Raw genomic sequence first — 23,699 nt, forward strand, 5'->3', positions numbered from 1 at the left:
GTTCTCGACACGTGGTGCAATATCACTGGCCCTGTCTTGACTTGTGCCTGAACTGGATTACTGCGTTCGAAGAAATCTGCCTGGTTGAAAAAGCTGGCGAATGCTTCGCTGAAAAGTAGGCCGACAGCTGGCGACTACTACATAAACTGGATATGTTCTTGTTTTTTTTTCTTTGGCGTAAACCCACCGCAAGCGCCTTCCGCCGCGCTGCTGTGGTTTGGATTACAAAACAGTGACATGAACGTGGCACTTCAGTGTTTGGTGAGACACAGAGTCATTGCAGACAATGGGTGCCGTGTACGCTTTCTTTACTGCACTAATGTTACTAAGCATCATTGCATCAACCTCGCAAGCTGAGCCGAGCCGCGGTAAGTGACATAGTTTAGAATGTTCATCACTGTGCATTGTCCATCATTGGCTCAGTCTATATTTGACAAATCATGTAATAATCAACAGACTTCAAGGGTTATCTAATCGATGTGTCATTATCCGCAGTCAACGTGATGAATCATTAGGACAATAACTTCAATGAAAAGCAGCGAATGGTATAGAACTTTTAAAGAAATAGTGTATGGCTATTTATTTTTAAGGCTGCATTTCCCTTCTATTTAAAAAAGGTGAAGACTGATACGGTTCAAAAGTTATTCCTACCATAACTTCACGCAGTAATTATATTGATTCGGGATTTCCTGAAAATTTGGCGAGATTATGATACATTGCAGCTTTTCACCATCTGTAGCCGCGACAAGCTCGACGCATTTCAACTTTTCAGCACGTGCTACAACCACAAGCCCCGAAAATGAGCATCTGAACGCGTCTTTAGTTACGAGCCTCGAAAATGTGCTAGAATTTTTACAAACCAAACTGGGTCCACTGATGTATTTTGCAGCTTACACAGTCTAGAAATCGTGGTGCAGCGGCAAGTCACGCACTGAACCGGACGACGAGATCGCTGCCAGTCGGTAACTCGTGCGCGATTCGCAGCTGGGCACCGGTTGTTTGCGAAACAACTGGCGGGCGACCGTTCCAGGTTCCACGTGGTGTAAAGAATTCGTTTTTCGGGCTGATTTATGGCATCGCTTTTCTAGTTGTCTTACAACGGCATACTACATATGACTTCCTATTAATATTTCTGAGTTCCAATTGACTTAGCGTATCTGAAATAGGAATAAATCAGTAGTAGAGAAGTGAGTTATATATAGCTGGTAGCTATGAGCTGTAAAGATAATTTGCGCAAGACACACCGGACAGGGTGAATACTACAGAAAAGGCGGATTGCATATAGCTACAACTAAGAGTTTATTCGCAGAAAAATGTTCAGTTACTTCAAAGAAACGCTCAGTTTTTTTGTGTGTGTGTGAATAACTGTCCAGTTTATGCGCTCCGCCTTGTCTGCGGTCCTTATATATTCCGTGGTTTTCTTCATTAATTATTTATGCCTGCAGATAAATCAGTACTGAATTCACTTAGCTGTATATTAGACTCTTAGCTGAACCTGGACTCATAGGGGCATTGTCCGTTATACCCCCCCCCCCCTTCTCCCCCGTGTCATGCTTTAGCTTTCGAAACGATTGGCATGGCAGGTTGTATAGAAGAAAAAGCGAGTGAACAAAACAGAGGGAATGCATTCGCCATAGGGGAACATAAAAGGGACCTCATTTGGTCTGGCTATGTTAATGTGCTTTTATTGCTCCTTATATCGGCATCCAACGTTCACTGTAACTTCAACTCTCGCGCTACCAGTACTCACTAAACGTGCTTCCCTTGTTGTCTTACCATTAATACTGAAACGTGCTAGCCCTAGCTCAGCGATGAGAAACGAAGCTGTACTAGCTCGCAAACGGTGCCGTGAACATTGCTTCGGTGAGGTACGCCTTGCATTTTGTAAATAAACGCGTTGCATCGTCACAATACTTACAGGTGGGCGAATTTTAGAAAATTATGAACAGTGGATCAAGTAGCGTCTTATTCGATTTCATTTGGTACTCGAATTTATTTGCACATATCCTAAATACCAATTATTTTTGATATTTATCGAATAATCAGCAACGGCGAAAATGCTCAAACGAATAATACGTGGACACACCGTGTGGTAAATTTCGTTTTCTTCAGCACGGAATTACTTAGACGCATGCAGCCCATGTACCCACGGTACTGTTGACGCCATATTGATGGCATGATGAAGGCATTTTACTCGAAGCTGCAGTGGCGCCAAAGCAACAGTGAGAAATCAACTATCTTTGATATCAACTTCAAGAAAATAACTCATGAAAATTGCGTAACATGTAGGTATCAGTTTTACATAGAAGCTATTGACAAAGTACCACCTCTAGTACTGTTGTCGCTGGTATATTTCAGCTAGCACTTAAAAATTTTTGAATCGTATAGTCGGTGCTCACTTTAAATAATTAAATTATTTGTTGTCTGTTAAATGTAATCGCCATTTTCTTTGTTAAACCTTGCGAATATTTGTTTCAAACAAGGTATTTCATAATTCTTGGGTTGTTTTAGAAATTGTTGCCTTACTCTTAGAAAATCATTCAAATAGTACTATATTCAATGCCATCATTATTCGGTTCATATTCGATTTGATATTGAAATTAACTATTCGCATATCCCCATTATCATTCGCTATATAATTCACCTGGCACATAACCTGCTTTACAGTCACCATACATACGCACAGTCACGCTTTCACTTGTTTTTTTAAAACTTGCTCTCCCGTATAGACTAAACTGAAGTCACCTCTAAACAGCTTAAGCCGCTGTAAGCGGGAGCTTTTAATAGTAACTCTTATTTAAAGTTAACAGTATGTAACACTATATTGCAGAAGCACAGTAAGCTTTCCAGCCTTCACGCAAACCTTCACGCAACCCTCCAGCCTCGTACCTCATAAGCCACAGTAGTTTGTTTTGGTATCAGTAAACTTTGCCTATTGTTTTATAGAAACAAATTCTTGGAGGAAAGTAACGCAAAAGAAATTGATTACATTTCTTTATTCACTCAAATATTTTGGGAAGGTAATTTATTACAGCAGACAATGAAGGTTTTAAATGAGTAATTGAATTCTCATCTGTTGCTTATTTTGCCATCTTACCTCAGGTTTATTATGTCATATAGGAAGAAAGAGTTTAACACTGAAACCGGAATACTGCCTTTCCTTAGCAACTTGGTTATTTCGAGGGGCATTTATATTAACAGTGTTGTATTTATATATTTGCGAATTAGTAAAAGACGATGTCCTGTAGATCAAGACCTGTAGTGTTTCACTGCTGAAAGATTGTTTCACATGTGTGCTTTACCCGCCATTCTACTTTAATTAACAGTAGAAGTCCTTTTAGTTTAACTTATTAGCACGTGTTGTTCACTGATGCTTTCATGATTCGTACCTATTGTCTGATTCTCTCCTGATTCGTAGAACACCAATTTGCCTTATTAGACTGTGTTACAGCAACGCCCTTTCTAGAAAATGCGCTGCTTGCAGCGGTTTCGCATATTGCCAAATGTGCTCTTTTTACTTTTATGTTACCGCCTCGTTACGTGGGCAACGGATGACTAGCACCAAGTGCACCCTAACTGGGATAGACATGTGGGGTTTAACGTCCCAAAACAACCATATGATTGTGAGAGACGCCGTAGTGGAGGGCTTCGGCAATTTCGACCACCGCGATTTATTTAACGTGCACCCAGATCAGACCACACGGGCCTGCAGCAATTTCGCCTCCATTGAAAATGCAGCCGCCACAACCGGGATTCGATACTGCGACCTGCGGGTCAGCAGCCGAGTACCTTAGCCACTAGACTACCACGGCGGGGCTAGCTTTCAAGGAGCATACACTATATTCAAACGGAACTTCCAGCGCTGGCATTTCAGATTTAGATTTAGGATGAGCGATAGGCTATGCATAAAAACGTTGAATAAACTCCGTGTGGCGTGTTGAGCAACTTCGCTAGTAATCCGCCTTCGCAGGGTAAAATCAGAATGACTCATTCTTCGGTTGATGATTGATATTTGGGGTTTAACGCCCCAAAACCACCATATGATTATGAGAGACGCTGTAGTGGAGGGCTTCAGAAGTTTCGACCACCTGGGGTTTTTTAACGTGCACCCAAATCTGAGCACACAGGCCTCCAACATTTTCGCCTCCATCGGAAATGCAGCCGCCACAGCCGGGATTCGATTCCGCGACCAGCGGGTCAGCAGCCGAGTACCTTAGTCACTAGACCACCGCGGCGGGTTGACTCATTCTTTCGTTAACTTTTCTGTTTCTTTATGTTCTGCAGAATCTCCGACTTGCACGTACCCTGAAGGTGAGTGCCGATTGTATTTATTTTTTAACCACTGCCTTAACTCATTTCTAGAACGAGTTTTGCGTAAAGCTGCAAATATATTACTTCTAGGCACGCTGTAATGACTTAGTTCTTGTCCAGTCGCTTTTTTTTCCCGAGTTCGGCCGTGTTATTTCCATCCGTGGTCAGCTACATCTGTGCCGATTAAAAAAACAAAGGTAAACGAAACGGATAGATAAGAGGAAACCAAACTAGACAAAACATTAAACTCCATTGCAATACTTTAGATTCGCTGGTTACCACAGAACGTTAAAAAAATGGCAGCATATCTGCGCGCTGCCATAGGTCGTCGAAAGGCGATAGTCATCTGTCTAGATAAAGAGAATAACTTGTTTTTTGTTTACCGTTCTGCACCAGAAAATTGGCGACTAGGCGCTGCGTCACATATGAACGCCAACTAGCAGTAATTTCAAGCAACGAAGTTTTCTTGAACGCAATGTCACTGGTAGACGCAGCGTTGGAAACACCTGTTTTTCGCTCAAAGCATCGCGTTGCCAGCACCGCGTAATAAGCATGCGGTCTTTAGAATTGAGTATATATATATGCATTTTAGAAATAAAGTAACATACTACCTAGTGATCCCGTATTGATGTTGCGCCAAAATATGCGTAATATGTGTTTTTAAAGACGATAGTTTTTCTTAAGGAACTTTGGCGCAAACATTTTGTTCTGTCTGTCTTTCTGTTGGTGCATTTGTCTTACCACCGAAACGATACCTCAAACGGTTAAAATCCAACCCCATCTGCTGCGCCCACCAATATTGCTCAAGTTTCAGCATTCATACACGTGCGATTGTCAATTAAAAAGCAAACATTGCTCATGTCTGAGGCACAATAACAACAAGTCTGTATGTGTGTCGTTATACTATAGAAAAGTCATACATAATTAATTCTAAGAACCGTAGCGTTTATCACGCCGCGCTGTCGTTGCAACGCTATGCACATAAAGGCAAGTGTTTCCAACGCTTTGCTAAGACGACACAGTGGTGGTACCTGCCCGTCACTATGCGTTCTACACCTTACCGCCTCCGAGACAGGCGCACATGCCTTCCTTCGTTTTCGAAGACTGCCAGATAGCGGTTGTGCCTAACGTGCGTTAGAGTTACTGTATATGCTACCTTTAGGTAGCAGAGTTGTGCCAAGGTACGCTATCTTATGTTGAGAGAGAGAGAAACAACTTTATTGATGGCATAGCAAGGTCGGTCAACTTAATTTGCCGGTGGTTCGAAGGGCGGTGGCGAAAAGCTTCCCACGACCGTTTCGGCCCACTTAACCACTTCTGCCTGAAGACGGTAGTCAGATGACGACAGGAGCGACACCCACGCCTCGATTGAGAAAGCTGGCAGTACTGTTCATAGTGGGGGTCACCCTCGCAATTCCAAAGGATGTGATTTTGGGTAGCTTTCACGCAGGTGCAATGTCGGCACTTTGGTGTAATCGCTTCTGGATAAATTTCAGACAGCCGATGAGGGCTGGGTAAAGAATCTGTTTGGATTTGAATCCAGATCATGGCCTGTTCCCTTGACATATCTGCTTGCAGGGCCGCGTATGTTTCGCGGTTCTCTCAGTAAGACGCAGTAATTTCGTTGTACGTGGTGATCCCTTCCTGCGGGAAATCCAGGGTGAAGTGGTCCACGTCCCGGTTGATTAAACCTCGCGATACGCGGTGGGCCGCCTGACTTTCTGGATTCCCCACGTGAGTGGGCACCCACATAAGCTCTATTTTATTGTCTAGATTCTTATTTTTGAAAATGTTGGCCGTGACTGGCCCAACACAGCGAACCTTAAAATTTATGAGCGCTGTTTTCGAATCACTCAGGATAAAATTGGTAGCCGGAATCGAATGTGCCAGTGTGATGGCGGCTTCTTGTGCCTCTAACGCTGAGGCCGTTTTTTACGGTGGCTGCAGCAATACGTTCCCCGTTGCTGGTCACCGCGAATATGGTGTAACGGTCTCTCGCTTGTCGAGTGGCGTCAACATACAGAACGTTTGGGCGATGCTGAAATTGTTTTGCGAGGTTTTCTGCTCTTGCCTTTCGTCTCTCGTCATGTATTCCTGCCAGCATATTTTAGGGAAGGGGTTTAATTATAATGTCTGCACGAGTTGCCATTGGCAAAAAAACCTTGTTGTAGAGCGCGCAACTAGTGCGTCGTCCGAGATGGTTGAGTATGTGAAAGCCTGCTTTGGCTCGTGAGAGCCTTTCTTCTTGGGGCGTTAAATGCTTTTCTATTAGTTGCTCCACTGTGTTGTTGGTGCCAAGGCGCAGTAGTTTTTCCGTGCTTGCGTATCTGGGATGTCCTAGGGCACGTTTATATGTTTGTCTGATTAGGGAGTATAGTTTTTCCACATCTTTCTTTCTGAGTTGGTAGTAGGGGAACGAGTAGGTGACTCGACTGATTACAAAAGCGTGGATTAACTTGCATAGGTAGGATTCCTTCAATCCGTGGTTTTTCTTTGCCACTCTTTTTAGTAGCCTAGTCGTTTGCTGTACGGATGCCTGTAACTTGTTGATAGCTTCTGTGTTATGAGTGTTATGCTGGATGAGCATTCCTAAAACCCTGATTGTACGAACAGTGGGGACAACGTTCCTATTTACTGTAATATTGATTGCGGAGGTCGCTACATTGTAAGGTTCATTCTTCTTATTTTTCGTTCTGATCAGTAAGAGCTCGGAATTGTTGGGAGAACAACACAGGCCCACTTTCTTTGCGTACTCCTGTACAGTGTCGGCGGCTGTTTGCAACGCATCACAGATTTGCCCATCTGAGCTTGTGCAGGTCCATATGGTATCATCAGCATACAGTGAGTGCCTAATGTGTGGGATCTGATCCAAGAGAACGGGCAGGCCACGCATCGTAATCTTAAAGAGGAATGGTGATAACACTGCTCCTTGTGGAGTGCCCCGTGTTTCAAGGGTGATTTTGTCGCTTTTGAGGTCACCGATACTTATTTCAGCCATGCGTTCATGCAGAAAAATTCTGATATAAATGTAAGCGAGACTGGCAACATTCATTTGGGCTAAGTTGTCAAGTACAATAGAATGGAAGACATTATAAAATGCTTTAGTGACATCCAGGCCCAGGATGGTACTGGTAGTCGCTCTGTGTGTAAAATTTATTATATCATTGTGGAGTTGCAGCATTATATTCTGTGTCGATAATTGGTGGCGGAATCCCACCATCATGGGGGGTAGCAGGTCCCTCGACTCTGCATAAGCTTTTAGTTGTCGTAGAATTTCGTGTTCTATTAGTTTCCCTGAACATATTGTAAGATAAATAGGCCGGAGATTTTCCATATTCAATGTCTTGCTGGGCTTGAGAATAAATACTACTCGAGCGTGATTCCAACTTGGCGGTAGTGTCCCAGACGCCCAATATTTGTTCATAAGGTCAGTAATTGCGGTAATAGACTTATCGTTTAGGTTAGGTAATATTTTGTTGGAAATTTCTTCATCTCCTGGGGAAGCCGTTATACGAATATTCAAAACAGCACGTATTTCCGCCTTGGTTATATCTCGATCTAGCTCATGGTTAGTATTTCCGGGGACTAGTAAGTAAATATCACGGGACTGGTTGGTGGCTTGGAGGTGAAATTACAAAGCTGTCCGTTTGTTGCGGTAGCTCCTGAAATTCCACTGCCAGAAGATCGTGCTACTCACGTTGGTCATCTTTACATGAATAGGGCGTTGCCCTGACAGATTGGGCTGAGGGCATTTTGAGACTTTTGTGAGCAATGGGCTGCGTGGAAATTGAGGAGGGTGGCTGTGGTGTGATAACGTCGGCCACAGCTGCACTCTCAGTCAGAGCGGGAAGTGAATCTAAGCGAGCTGTAAGTTTAGCGAGAGCCATACAAAGGGCACCTATACTCTCCGTGAGTTGTTGGTTTTGAGTTGTTTGCTCTCTAGACATTTTCTTGAATAGAAATTCTAGCCTTCAATTCGGTCATTGATTTGTGAGACGTTCGGGTCTGCGGTGGTAATCACGGCTGCTGATTCGGCCGGCTTACGTTTTGTGTCCCTGAGCGCGTTTACGTCCAATGTGGCAGTGTTTTCATTTTGCGTGGCATAGGCCACGATCTGTTCGGTACTGCTCGAAATAGTGGTGCTAGCGGGTGCTTGTTTGGGTTTCAATTGTTTAATTTTATTGTTAGCGGCAGGCAATTGTTGCTGCAATAGTTTGACCTTTTCTGCCCACTCCCTTCTCTGTTGGTTTTCGAAAGAATTTGTCTGCAGCTATCGCTGCTTGTCCGTGTGCCAAGCAACGCTGTTTGAGTGTCGGACGGCCACAAGTCTGTTGTGGTGATCCCGGGTCCTTGACGGTGATCGGGAGCGGGCACCGTTGTCAGGTTCAGTAGCACTGGTGCTCCTTCAATCAAGCGGCGGGAAAGATTCTTGGTGGTTCTTATTGTCGGTATTAGTACGCTCGGTATGGGAGTCGGAAAGATGCTGAGTTGCTTTGTCTGGGCTCTTGTCGTTTCCTGGAATCTTCCTTTATAGGAATCGATATTTACAGTTGCGAATGCCGGTTAGGTGTTGTCACGAGGCTGTTTCAAGGGCATGTTTTCGTGTAGGTTCGTGTAAAACAAAAACCACCGATGGCATAACCATCATCGGGAAATGAGCTGACGAGACCATTAGCTTCCACCCAAATCCCCAACACTACTTACATTTAGAAACCTCTAAAAGACAAATAGCAGACAAAGAACACAGAATACATAACTAAAAGAGGTTAGCAAGAAAAACAAACGGCTAAAGACGTGAACACTGCATGAATTTAAATTTTCAGTGGAAAATACGCCTTGTCACAACATAGCGGAACGTGGTGCTTGCAGCGAAAGCTGTGCTACCAAGGCATGGACAAACTCAGACAAACGATGACAGCGGCGATGCGGGGCTTGCAACTGATGCGACCGAGTAATGATGAAGTTGCACTCGTGCATCAGGGGAAAGACTGGCGATTAGCTAGAGGCCCTCACGAGGTTGACTGGCATGGTAGGAAGCGTCGGGCTTGTCGAAGTCAGTGACCTTTTGGCGTTCGGCAGCCACAGCTCGCACACGACGCCGGAGGCGTTTCTTGGCCAACGCCACAAGACCAGAACAAGCCTGGCCCACGTCAGGTGACGAGAAGAAGCTATGTGTCCAGGTTGGAGCCTGCTGGGACCTTGATGCAGGAGCTCTGCTGGCCGCTACTCCCACGCCCTGGCCACCTTCTTCATTCGGTCCCGACTCGGCCACGTCTGCCTGGCTTCGCTGTTCTTCTCCCGTGGTTCTCCTAAATCTCCGTGGAGGCACCTTATTGGCTCAAAATGTTCACGCCCACACGTACCGCAACCGAGCGTCATCTTCATCGTCCTCTTTGGTTGAGGCGGATGGCGTGGCGCACTGTTCAAACGCGCACAAAAACACCACAAAAGCCCCTCTTTTGAAAAGTCTTTTCTGCTATGAAAAAGCTGCAAATAGGTGCGCGTTTCACCACACACAACACATAGCCTGCCCAGCGTTCACTATAATCTTACAATCAATCCACTTTACCTTGCACGTTCACACAAAACCTACTGAAATTCCCCTACACAGTTCACAGCTAAGCAACAGCATCCTGCCGAACACTAAAAAAATTACAATTCTCGTGATATTAGAGTTTAAACACAATATTTACAAACAATGTAGGTCCTTGTCCATGTGGTTTTAGTCCGGATGCAGCGACAGAATATTTAAACTCGACTCTCAGGTTATAGCGTCCCACACCAGGCCAACAGAATAATTGTTTTTTTCATATGAATGCAAAACGAAAGCCTTGCAGCATTTCCGATCAGAACTCTGCCTGTAGTTCTGCCTCAAAATTTTATCTATATGGTCATCAGCCCTACCAGCGGCATCTGTCACTACTGCTGGCGCCATGCACACGGACACTGCTGCAAACCCCTCCGAGTTTTTTACTTGGCTTGCACACAAGTCATATGCTCCTTCATATAACTTCTTTTTGTTTTTCAAACTGAATGATTTCGTAGTCGTTTCCTGCTCTTCGCACGGAACGCTTCACGCTCTACTTTGACAAGACGTAATCACTGCGCCACGTTAAGGCGAGTTAACTTTATGTTCCTCGACCATGCGTGCGCCACTGCTTACATCTGCTAGTGTTACGCAGGATGGCTCCAAGGCAACCGCCTCAGAGTTACCTTCAAGGCATACACTCCTTGTTATGTTACTTGTGTTACTTCGTCCCCGGAAGAATCGGCGTCTCTTCTAAAGACTGCCCCTTGGTTTCCGGATGTGCACTCTATGCGAACATCAATCGCCCTTTCATATGGGTTGTCTAGAGGACTCCATACCTCTTTTATTATTGTGCATTCCGTAGCGCTAGTTCGCGTGGCCACATGGCTATACAAGGAACTCGCCTGACCCTTCTCAGAAACTTCTTGCGAAGCCATATTGATCACGGTCACCAAACCTCGACTAGTCTCGCCCTCGCTCTTCCCTTCGACTCTGCCGTCCACTTGTAGGGAATCTCTGCCTAAAGTTTCATCACAGGCGTTCTCAAGTCTTCCATCGAAAAGAGAGACTGAATTACTAAAATAAGGCCCTACTATCAGAGCACATATCGACTACCCACTTTTTGGAGCTCAGATACGAAACTCCTCTCGCCAGTTTCTACCTTTTAGCGTCCTCGCTTCGGCCCTTGCCAGTTTCAGCCGCATCTGAAGCGTCTTTTGCCTTAGCTCCTCGATTTCATTTTCATTCTTTCTCGGTTCCATTTAGAACTCTATTTCTTCCTCCCTCTCTTTTTCAATCCGCCTCTTGCGTTCTTCACACCAAGCCACCATTTTGTTGCTTTTTGGACCCTTGCGCCTTGCCTATTCCTCTAGGTCTACCCATAGCCTCCTCTATAACTTTGTGCCCGAGCGGTCGGTCCCTCAGCGCCGTCCCCCGAGCTATTATGGGATGCGAGCGCTCCTGGCGGAGCGCCGAGGCGCAAAACGAGAGAATGGATGGCAGCTATGGAGAAAAAACCGGCTTTGAGTAACTACCGAAAGGGCAAAAATGAAATAAGGAGGGAGGCATTTTACGATAATTCAAGGGGAAGCGCTTTACTGTTTGAAGCGAGATCGGGTTGCCTTAGAACGCGTAGTTATAAAGCAAGATTCAGTAAAGAAGAAGAACAATGCACATGCTGCGGGAAAGATAAGGAAACGGCGGAGCATGTTCTGATTGAATGTGGAGATATCCACCCAGGTGTACTCCTGTATCCGTCAACTGAGCTCGTAATGGTTCTAAATTCTCTAAAGAATTACGCGGAAGTTTTCCTCGCAAGAGCGAGAAAGATGAATCAGCCACTGAAGGCTGCCGTTGACAACGCCGCGCAAATACTACAGAAACGTGACAAACTCAAGTGCTCGACCCCGGGACATCATAAAAAACTTTTGGAGGTTGTGCTCGTGAAGTTTCTCCGCCCACTTTTTCTGAACTTCGCATAAACGCAAGCGTGCATAGGCCGCGTCGTCTGCTGTTATTATGGGATCGGTGCGGCATCTGGCGGCGAGCGCCAAAACTATAAGGGACGGATGGCGCGTATGTATTTAGCGCTAATGCGCGGGCACAAAAAAATATAGGAGGCTATGGTCTACCCTACTCATGTTCGTGTTCTCTTGTGGAGAGGTAAGTGCTAAAAATGGTCTCCTCCAGTCGCGGACGCCAATTGTCACGCGGCTGTTTAACGCGCATGCTCTCATGTAGGTTCGCGTAAAGCGAAAACCACCGATGACATAACCATCATCTGGAAATGAGCTGACGAGGCCAATTGCTTCCACTCAAATCCCCAACATTACTTATATTTAAAAGCTTCTAAAAGACAAATAGCACACAAAGAACACAAAACACATAACTAAAAAGAGGTTTGCAAGAAGAACAAACGGCTAAAGACGTGAACACTGCATGAACATAAATCTTCAGTGGAAAATACGCCTTGTCATAACATAACGGGACGCGGTGCTTGCAGCGAAAGCTGTGCTACCAAGACATGGACAAACTCACACAAACGATGACAGCGGTGATGCGGGGCTTGCAACTGATGCGACCGAGTAATGGTGAAGACGCACTCGTGCAGCAGGGGAAAGACTGGCGAGTAGATTGAGATGCTCACGTGGTTGACTGGTATGGTAGGAAGCCTCGGGCTGGTCGAAGTCAGTGACCTTTCGGCTTTCGGCAGCCACAGCTTGCACACGACGCCACAAGACCAGAACAAGCCTGGCCCACGTCAGGTGACGAGAAGAAGCTCTGTGTCCAGATTGGAGCCCGCTGGGACCTTGATGCAGGAGCTCTGCTGACCGCTACTCCCACGCCCTGGCCGCCTTCTTCACTCGGTCCCGACTCGGCCACGTCTGCCTGGCTTCGCTGTTCTTCTCCCTTGGTTTTCCTAAATCTCCGTAGAGGCACCTTATTGGCTCAAAATGTTCACGCCCACACGTGCCGCAACCGAGCGTCATCTTCATCGTCCTCTTTGGTTGAGGCTGATGGCGAGGCGCACTTTTCAAACGCGCACAAAAACATGACAGGTGGCCGACTTTACAAACGACGCATTGCGCCAGGCAAGTGAGTTCTTTGCTGTCGGTAGGTTGCGCGTGGCTTTCGCCACAACGACGACAGTTATCATGTTTCAGCTTCCGACACACGTCGGTGCTATGACCAGTTTGTCTGCAATTGAAGCACGCCTCTACCCGTTGTATGAAGGGAAATATCAAGGGCGTGAAAGTAAGGTAGCGGACATGCTTGGGTAGGGTATGACCAGCGATGGTTAAAACGAAATATCTAGTCTTTCCTAGTCGCCGAGCGCTTACGATGTCGATAGCGGGCATGAAGCTCGTTTAAAATTTGGTCATCGCTTTCGAAGCGGTTTGCATTGAATAATATGCCTCTAACCGAGTTGTCTGATGCAGGGGCATACACAGCCATGGCACAGGATTGGTCGGCAATTTTTAGTTGGGTAATCTTCAGGCAAGCCATTGCATGCTTCAGATCAGGCGTGCTGACAGTGATAGTGTTGTCGGTTGGGTGAATGCGCATCTGGTCGGTGTGAAAGACTGCGGGTGAATAGAATCCGGCAGCGGCCCACAAGGCTTCAGAGTGGCGGGCTGGTCACAGGTCGGCTAGATGTAATGAACCCTGTGGTCGCAGGCCTATTTTGTAGTCTTCCTGCGGTAACCGTGGCAGTGGGCGTCGCTTTCGAGCGGGTGGTGGCCGTGCACGGCAAGGAGTCTGCTTGCCGCGTTAGGTGTCAGTGGTCACATTGTAGGCCACGTCTGAGTGCTGCTCGGGATCAGGATGGCGATATCGGCGTTGCATGGGCCAACGCAGTATGTGACCCTGATCCGTCATTAGGCTCTTCATCAGTTATAGACGTTCCTGTTACGAGAACTTCCATTTTCGTCTCTAGGACGCGCTCTGAAAGCGAACGCTGACAGAGAAAGGCGGCATCTTGTCACAACAACGCCGTGGTTAAGGTAAGCACGGCGGCCTAGCGTAGTCTGGCATGGTGCGTTGCGTTCACAGCAGCAAAACAACGACTTGCCAGTGTGAAGTGGTGATTTCCAACGGTGCCTGGTGTCGTCTTGGAGCGTTGGGTAACTTTTCAGACGTAGAAAAGGGAACTTGTGGCGATGCAGCAAGGTGAAACCGCAGAGCCCATGCGAAACGTGTCCACGAGCTCTGGTGATCACAGCGCCTCCCTCATTTTAGGTTCAAAAGTCTTGTGGAAAAGCCAATAAAGCGCTCGTACTTTAGAGAACTAGCGTTGCTTTATTAAAGACGATAGTCTTTCTTGGAGACCTTTCACGCAAAAACTTTGATCTGTCTGCCTGCCTGTCTGTCTGTCTGTCTGTCCGTACTTCTGTCTGTCTGTTTGTCCACCGTTACCACGAACCGGGTATTCTAAATAGCACCAGCCGATTCTCCGAATGGCCGACCTCATCCGCAGCAGCCACCGATGTTGCTCAAGGATCAGCGTTCATGCGTGTGCGATTGTCAATTAAAAAACAATCATTGCGCATATCTGAGTCACTATAACAACACAAATATATTCTGCATGCTCGCCCTTTACTAGAAAAGGCATGCATAAGTAATTCTAAGGACCATGGCGCTTATCACGCTGCACTGACCATGCAACACTTGCACGGAAAAGCGAGTGTTTCTAACGCTTTGCTAAAACGACACGGGGGTGGCACCTACCCGTCGCCTCGCATTCTACACCATATAACCTCTGAGACGGGTGCGCACGCCCGTCTCAGGGCCATACGCTTTGTTTTCCAAAAAGAACTGCCAGATGCCACTCATGTCTCACGTGTGATGTGACTTGATTCGCTCATTCGCCTCCGCTGCACGCTCGAGGCACTCTACCGCAGCGCCTCCGGACTACCATTCACCGATTTTCTTGCGCAGAATATCAAATAAATGTTCTGTTCACTCTCTCCACACGCAAGACTATCGTCTTTTGACGACATTGCAGATTACATCGTCTCGACGATTTGAATATTACATGCAGATACGGGGCCAGTTTTTTTCGCTTTCTTTTCAATTATTTCTTTAAGGTACGAGCAAAACATCCTAGCTCCGATCATGCCTACAAGCTGAGACGCTGAATAAGAAGGGGGCAGCACCATAGAGAACGTTTACTATGTTACTCTTTGGCAGCACAGCCCTTGAGACGCATCTTGCGTCTCAGTGGGGCGCGCCCAGTGTCTGTGAAGTGCGTACCTAGTGTTCGTGATGGATGCGCTGGGTGTCTGAGCGAAGGGCGCCAGAACGCTTATATTACTGTGAAGGATCGGCGTCGTCTGTGTATTCTTGGCTTCTGCGCAGTGCATTTGAGCCACCCATGACCATGTGAGGACGCGCGGCCAATAATGTGGCTGGAATCGTCAAATGCCGGAAAGCAGTGACGCAACTCTGCTACCTAAAGGTAGCATATACAGTAACTCTAATGAATGCGCTCGTTCGACTTCGCTGCACGGATTGAGACTCTTTAACACAGCGCCTCCAGAATACAATTCAGCTGTTTTCTCGCGCAGAACATCAAATAAACGCTTTGTTCACTCTATCAAGACACAAGACTATAGTCTTTCGACGACATTTGCAGTAAAACATGCAGATACGGTGCCAATGTTTGTTCAGAGTGTTAGTATGTGTCAACGTAGAAACCAGATCAAGCTGTTCGGTCGTTGAGGGAGGGGTTAAACTTTGCCCACAGTACTGTATTGGATGACAGATAGGAAAACAGCAAAGGCACACATGATCGAAATTTCTGCGTAGAAGTATCCCAAGAAAGGCTATTGTTTATAAATAGGTAGAAAAGCACGCCAATGTATGAGTCGTATTTGCTGAGCCTAAAAAATTATCCGCAGTGCATTTCAATGTAAACAAAACAAACAGGCAGCCGCTTTCGAGTTCCCTGAAGCATTTAAACAGATTTGTGAGCTTTATTGAAGGTGTTGTATGTTCAATGCCATTGTCTGATAGAATAAAGTCTATAGGGCTAGCAGGAAGATGCTTTAAAGGGGTGCTGACACAAAAACTTTGGCCTCGCGTTTTTTTTTTTTTGCTACAATGCGTTGCTGGGGGCCTGTTAGTCATGACACGACACATCATTTGCTGTAGCACGTGACAGATAATTAATTACAGGCCCCTAATTACTAAATAGTTTCAGTTTTGATTTGAGAGAGTTTCAAAAACTGGATGCAACTGTCGCCACCTTGCGTGTGCAGCTCTTGGCCATGTCAGCACTCAAAGCTGTGACGCACTTCCGCACGGTCGACATCAGGTATTACCTTCGAATAGGAAGCTAGACTGGAATGTCGCCAAATGCAATATTTTCTAAGCGTGCGCCACGGCCACGCACTCGCAACCAGCCGCCGAGAAGTATAGACTTCAGGAACTAACACGTCAACAGAAAGATGGCGGCTTTGACGTCATCACAACTTGTTTTGTTGACCGCAGTGTGGTGACGTGAGGGAAGTAGAGGGTCACGTCGGGGTCACCTCCGAGTGTGTCTTTAGCGTTACGGAGTCGGTCACGCACGCAAACTTCAAAATTAGTTTAAAACACCTTCCAAGCTATATTCGCTGTTTACATGTTGCAGATGATATACAAATGTTCACAAGAATCGATCCGGCAGGCTATCTCGGCCCCGAAATTTTGTGTTAGTAACCCTTTAATGAGCCACTAAAATAGCCTTACTACAACATAAATACAGCAGTTAGTGGACATCAAGACCTCCAATCCAGAGATTTTGCATGCAAGCCAATCTTTTCCAAACAACAGTAGTAGCAACAAACCAAGATATTAAAGCTAGAGAAAAATTAAAGTGGTGCGAATAGGACGTATCAAGATTACGTGAGCATGTCATCTCTAACCCTCTAAAAAATTGGGAGATCCATCGTACAGTGGGAATCGTTGATATGCGAAGCACGAATAAGAAACATTAATATGTCACTTTAAAATCAGCACTACCTTACGAGATGGAGGTAAATGAAGCCGTACATGACTTCCGTGTAACGACTATCATATTTGGATGTGTCGTTTACTTTCGTCATCTATTCACGTCACGTGATACCAATTTTAGTATATGTAGAGCAAGCGAAACGGCTGCGAGCGCGCTATGAGCGTGGTATGTTCTCGTGTTCTTACATGACACGCGTCCTATTGCATTATCATGTTTGCACCAGTCATATGTTTCGTCATTCATTGACGTCGTGTAACACCAAATTTGGTTTATGTGGAGCTAGCAAAAGGACCGCGAGCACATCATGAAGGGCCCAATATACCCCAATGTAGTTTTGATGCGCGCACACGCTGGGCACAGTGACGCTACGTTAGCAAAACGCGAGCACTAGCGTCTGTCAGCGCGGCCCGACGGCAACTGGTGCGAAATGCGACATGCTGCATTTCGCGCAGATGCGTTACCCAGACAACACTGCGGCTCCCTCTTTTCGTGACGGAGGGACGCCGGACGTGCTGAAACGCGCATGCGTGAAAGCAACGCAGTGCGGTGCGCGCCTGCGAGTATGTGGCAGGACAGGCGCCTGGCGTGGCAACGGCGGTGGGACGCGACAAAATGAACCCCGGTGAGCACGCGCACCGCGTCACGTGGAAATGTATCGGCGCCTTGACTGTGGCATGTAGTAATGTTCTCACATGACACGCATCTCATGATTATTATGTTTGCACCAGTCACATACCTTCGTTATATGTTGGCGTCACGTAATACCAAATTTGGCATATGTGAAGCTAGCGAAATGGCCACGAGCGCATCATAAGCACAGCATGTATTCATGTTGGTACATGACATGCAACTCATGATTATCATGTTTGCCCCAGTCGCATGCCTTCGTCATCCGTTCACGTAGTGAAATACCGAATTTGGTATATGTGACGCTAGCGAAACGGTGGCGAGCGCATCATGAGCTTTAAATGTAGTCATGTTGTTACATGACATGCATGTCTTGATTTTCATGTTAGGGTCTGTCGCTTGTGTTTCCCATGGAATCATACTATACCATATAAGTTTTGCAATATGCCATGTGAACGAAACCACCACAAGAGCTGCACGATTATGAAATGTGTAAAACATGACATTGATGACATACATGTCATGATTTTCATTTTATGACTAGTCAAATATGTTCTTCATGCAGTCATGTTATGCCATACCTAGTTTGGTACCAATGCCATTATCCAAAGGGCCAGGAGAGCTAAACGTCGTAGGTGGCTAGATGGATACGCTTAAAGTCGCTGAAGTTCGCTAAAAAATGCTTCGCATTTAAAATAGATTTTTTGAACCATGTTGGCTCGGTATAACAAGTGTTTCTGGCGCTCAGCCCAAATGCATATCGACTAGATATACGCATACGGAAGCATGTTAGTTTTCTTTCAGTCTTTTTGACAGCTAAGGTAAGTGTCACCACAATAAAAAAAAGTTATCTGTAGGTCAGCGCTCTTTTTGTGCCTTCTTCACCTTGCGTGTTCCGTCAGAATTTCTCGCTGTCTATTTTTTCCGTTTTAAATGCGTAGCATTTCTTCGCAAACTTCAGCGACATAGAGCGTATCTATCTATCTATCTATCTATCTATCTATCTATCTATCTATCTATCTATCTATCCGCCTACGACCTTTAGCTCTCCTAGCCGTTTCGATGATGGTCTCGATACCAAACTTAGTATGGCATAACATGACTGAAGAACATATTTTACTAGTCATGTCATGACATGCATGTCATGAATGTCATGTTTTACATTTCATGGTCTTGCAGCAGTTGCGGTGAATTCGTTCACATGTCATGTTGCAAAACTGGTATGGAATGACATGATTGAATGGCGAACACAAGCGACAGACCCTCAGGCCTAGTTCACACTGAAACATCCACTTTCTACAGCGACAGAAATTCCCCTGCCGCCGAAACGCATCGTCGTTCGCACTGGACGCGCCCCGAGCCGCCGAATATGCCATCTACCACCGGGCGAACGCGGAATGAATGCGCTGTCACCAGGTTGTTGTCACGGCTTGCAAACGTCACTACGATATCCGGTGGTGTATACTTCGATGATTCTCGTACACAGGAAGCAAGAAAAAACAGTACTGCTTACTTTGCTGGCAAGTGGCTGTCTTGTAATGCACGAAGAGCAGAAAAACCACCGACGCCAGCGGCGTTGGTGGGTTCGTTTTGCTCTGCAAGACCGCCACAAGCTCGGTCACGCCAACAGCAAGCTCGGTCACCTCTTCCACGAAATTCGGACGCGAATTAGGCACAGAGTAGGTTAAACTCCCGTCGGTTTCAACATTCAGTTACGTGCACTGCGGCATAACAAGTGAGTAGGGCTGGGCCGCCATTTTTCAAAATTCCTTGACTAGCGCTCCTATTGGTCCGCGCTGACCGATTCGGCGGCAGACGCCGCAAAAATCGGTCCGAGAGTGATCAGCGCGGAGAGGGCCCTTTCGGCGAATCTCGCCGCCGCTGAACCGGATACGAAGCACTTTCGGCAGCCGGAATGCTCAATGTGAACGCGGCCTAACATGAAAATCATGACATGCGTGTCAAGTAACAAGATGACTACTAGCCACGCTCATGATCGCTACCAGCCACGCTCGCGACCGTTTATCTAGCGTCACATATACCAAATTTGGTATTACGGCACCGGAATGAATGACAAAGTATGTGATTGTTGCAACATGATATTCATTAGATGCGTGTCTTGTAACAACATATCTACAACATAACGGACGCTGGTCGCGCCTTGCGTCAGACTGTAGAGAGTTCGCGTTTTGCTAACGTTGCGTCGCTGTGCCCAGCGTGCGCGCGCGTCAACGTTACGTTGCAGTATATTGGGACCGTCATGATGCGCTCGCGGCCGTTTTGCAAGCTCCACATATACCAAATTCGGGTTTACGTCACATCAATGGATGACGAAATATATGAATGGTGGAAGCATAATTATCCTGACACGCGTGTCATGTAAGAAAACGACAACATACAACGCTCATAGCGTGCTCGCGGCCGTTTCGCTAGCTCCACATATACTAATTTGGTATCACGTGACGTCAACAGATGACGAAGGTAAACGACACATCCGAACATGCTAATCATTACACGGAAGTACGGCCTCATTTACCTCCACCTCGTAACGTTGTGCTGATTTCAAAGTGACATATCAACATTTCTCATTCGTGCTTCGCATATCGTCGATTCCCATTGCACGTGGGATCTGCCAATTTCTTTAAGCATGAATTAACAAGCCTGAGCCTCAACCATACCATGCCAAATTGTTTAGCTTGTATATAGGGGAATGCACTAAAATAAACAATCAACGCCCATGGTAGTTGCAAAACAACCGCTGTAACTGCCAGCCTTTTTGTTCTTGATAGTATCTGCTTACGGGCCAAGGTGCGTGCGGGGAGCAAGGTGGAGGCTGGGAGCAGAAGCCCGTGTTATCCCCCTTAGTCATCTTAGAAGGCAGTGTGAAGTCAGCCCCATATATTTACTCAGTCGCACATTTCAAGTCATTTCTCAATACACAAGGGGGTGGCTATGCATGTTTTCAGACGGTACTCATGCTGTATTTAAAGAAACTTTTACTTTCAATATTTGCTTATACCGCATAACGTGGGATCAGCGTAAGAGCCTGGGGTTTCCCGACTACGGCTAAAACCAATAAGTGTGTGTAACGAAAACGTAAAAGGTCGTAGAGCTTACAGTATACAACAAGCCTATTATATGTTTGATTGATTGATTCGTGGGGTTTAACGTCCCAAAACCAATATACGAATGAGAGACGCCGTAGTGGAGAGCTCCGGAAATTTCGACCACCTGGTTTGTTTTTTTAACGTGCACCCAAATCTCAGTACACGGGCCTACAACATTTCCGCGTCCATCGTAAATGCAGTCGCCACAGCCGGGATTCGATCCCGCTGCCTGCGGGTAAGCAGCCGAGTACCTTAGCCACTAGACCACCGTGGCGGGGCGCCTATCATATGTTTACACAACAGTGTTTTACGGACCATATAGTTTTGAGCTTTCTGAAAAAAACTGTGCATGGATGCTCTGCCACCGAAAAATCTTTTGTTGGTGAAAATGCTTTTAATGAATACTTCTTACTTTAGATAGATAGTTCTCAATTTTTTTCTAATAAATAGCAGATGGTCTAGCGTGCAGGTATACAGTTGGCGTGAAATGACCTAGCCAAGTTCATTAGTTGGTTTCTGTCCGTATCAAACGGGTTAAATGCTGCACTCCGTGATAGAGACAGCAAATGAGCAGTAATTAATACAGGGTGTATTAACGTAAACGCAACAGCGGTTTTGTCGTATACACAAGTAGCTGCGTTGTCACGAACATGCGAGAAACTATCAAATATATCGGGCACTATAGGTAGATTCAGGCTGGGTCGTACAATTAATGCAATTTACTAAAGCAGATGTGGGTGACGAAGCGAGGTGAAAGGTGTTACATAGAGTTCACCCGCTTATTTCGTTGTGCAAATTACTTCTACATAATTTCATGCTGTTGCTTCTATGCGTATTTCAAAAACAGACAGTAAGGAAAGTATTTCTCCTTTTAGTTGTCTTAATGAGCAGTGCGATAGCCTTATACTGTTTGATGCGGCTTATATTCAATATATAAGCTACATATTTATAGAATAATTTTAATAGTGAAGAACGATCTACCAGCTTTTATTCACTCTCGAATAAGTTAGACCGGCATTCCTCTTTTTCGCGCTTAGGCTCCGTCACTGCGTCTTTATACTTCACGTACAGTGCTAAACACACATGTCTATAATGACGAAGCATCACGCGCGAAACAGCACTGGTGACATCTTCAGTAGCAATTACGCCACATCTGAGCATGCGCGGCACCAATGATGTGCCTGTCTTGCAATACTGATTCATGTTTATCACCGCGGATGCAACAACCCCTTTGGCCGTCGAAGTCACTGTGAACAATTTAGTGAAAAAACAAAAAAAGAAAAAACAAAGTAAAACCGTTGTCACTGTGATATGGTATCACGAAGCGATAGTATAAAAGGCGCCCATCCGGGCAATCGCTGGTTTCTGTTTTTTTTTTCTTTTATTTTGCTTCTATAATGTTCACAGCACTTCGACGGCCAAAGCAGTCATAGCGGCCGCGGAGATAAAGGGTGAAATCTGCAAGGCAGGCACATCATTGGCGCCGCGCATGCTCAGATGTGGCGTATTTGCGACTGCAGATGTCACTCGTGTTGTGTCGCGCGCGACGCTCCGTCCTCATAGACATCGAGAGTTGAGCACTGTTCATACTGTCGGTCAATACCGAGATGCTTACAAAAATGTCTATGCTGCAGCCGCCCTCATTCGTATATGTTCTCGCGTGAACTGTCACACGTTCTCTTCAATCAAACTATCTTCTATCAATGCAGGCTGTGAAGATCCCGTGAAGATCGGAACATGCAGAGGCTCCTTTCCACGCTTCTTCTACAACACTACAGCGCAGAAGTGTCAGTCGTATCTTTGGGGCGGCTGCTCTGCGAACTGCAACAACTTCGAGAATGAGAAAAATTGCGAAAAGAGTTGCGGGCCCTTTTAATGGCTTTCTCGATTACTTCAAGCAAGACGAGTGTCAGAACGCAGTTGATCTACGCATTGCCGGCACACGTGCTCTGCATTGTCCAATATATATGTTCATACGTGTTGTTGTTGTTGACACGTCTTTATTCACAATTCATGCCCTATGGGGGCGGCGGTGAATTTAGGTGGAGAGACGGCATTAAATAAAAAAAACGAGAACAAAAAGAAAAAGGGGGCACAAAAAAACACAGCATGTCTACGAAGTGAATGATGATGAGTGGAGCAAAATGTCCGTACTTCCATCCATGCTTCTGTCCATCCTTCCATCCATGCTCTGCCGTCCGTATGTTGGTCCATGCACCCATCCGTGCGTCCATCCAAGCGTCCGTTCTTGCGTCCGTCCGTCCGTCTATGCGTCCGTGCGTGTGTCCATCCGTCAGTCTGTATGTGTGTAGGTCCATCCATTCATCCCTGTCCGGCCTGTCTGTCTGTCTGTCTGTCTCTCTGTCTGTCTGTCCGTCCATCTGTATGCCTGTCTATCTGTACATAAGTTTGCCCATTCATCCGTTCATGTGTCCGTCTGTCCCTGCACGCGTCTATACGCTCAATCATGCTCGAGAATGCAGACGGCGTGTGGGTAGCACAGAGGCACGAGCAAATTAAGCCGAGCGCAAGCGTCTTCAACGCGCCCACCTCTCTGCTTCGTCCATGCTCCACCAACGATAGGCCACGTGCGGCGACTATACAAGATACTGTGGGAGGCACTCTTTTCTCGCGCCCCCAGGTGCAACCCACGCAGAAACCACTCGGAGAGTAGCGGTATAGCGCCATCTAGAATATCCTCACTCAACTTCAGTTTGTATGTACTTCCATGACACAGTGACGTCTATTATACTATTCAAGACATAGTGCTTTCCTTTTAGGGGTGAAGCTTTTTATGGCGTGGCTTGTGCGTCCCCGTTGTGGGTAAGCGCCTCTCGGTGATTCTTCAACCGGCCATACAGGGTGGTACTTGTACTATATAACGAATGCATGTACGCTGAAAAATGGAAATGGTACGACACAAGAGGACGTTATTTTTAAAAAAATGCAATTGATCGAAGGCGAGGTTTATGAAAACAGGATGGACGTCACACGTACGGAAGGAGAGAGACGATCGCGCGACTACGATCGCGTGTTCTTCGGCGGCGCTTTATAGTAATAAAAGCGCCATTTTGGCGCACGCGCATATTCAGAGGCTTGGCGACGGAGGATAGACAAGGATGCTGAGTAG

At 46.2% G+C, this 23,699-nt stretch overlaps 1 protein-coding gene across 1 annotated transcript; it reads left to right on the forward strand.

Annotated features, from left to right (window-relative positions):
- The first annotated feature begins 214 nt into the window (after nucleotides 1-214).
- Nucleotides 215-22,512, forward strand: LOC142803489 (kunitz-like toxin PcKuz1). The gene is made up of 3 exons (XM_075888604.1): nucleotides 215-368; nucleotides 4,285-4,311; nucleotides 22,279-22,512. Exons 1-3 carry the CDS (start codon nucleotides 287-289, stop codon nucleotides 22,443-22,445), a joined length of 276 nt encoding a protein of 91 aa, XP_075744719.1. The 5' UTR covers nucleotides 215-286; the 3' UTR covers nucleotides 22,446-22,512.
- Nucleotides 22,513-23,699: the final 1,187 nt, after the last annotated feature.

Source organism: Rhipicephalus microplus, chromosome 3 (genome assembly GCF_043290135.1).
Source record: "Rhipicephalus microplus isolate Deutch F79 chromosome 3, USDA_Rmic, whole genome shotgun sequence".
Taxonomy (NCBI): domain Eukaryota; kingdom Metazoa; phylum Arthropoda; class Arachnida; order Ixodida; family Ixodidae; genus Rhipicephalus; species Rhipicephalus microplus.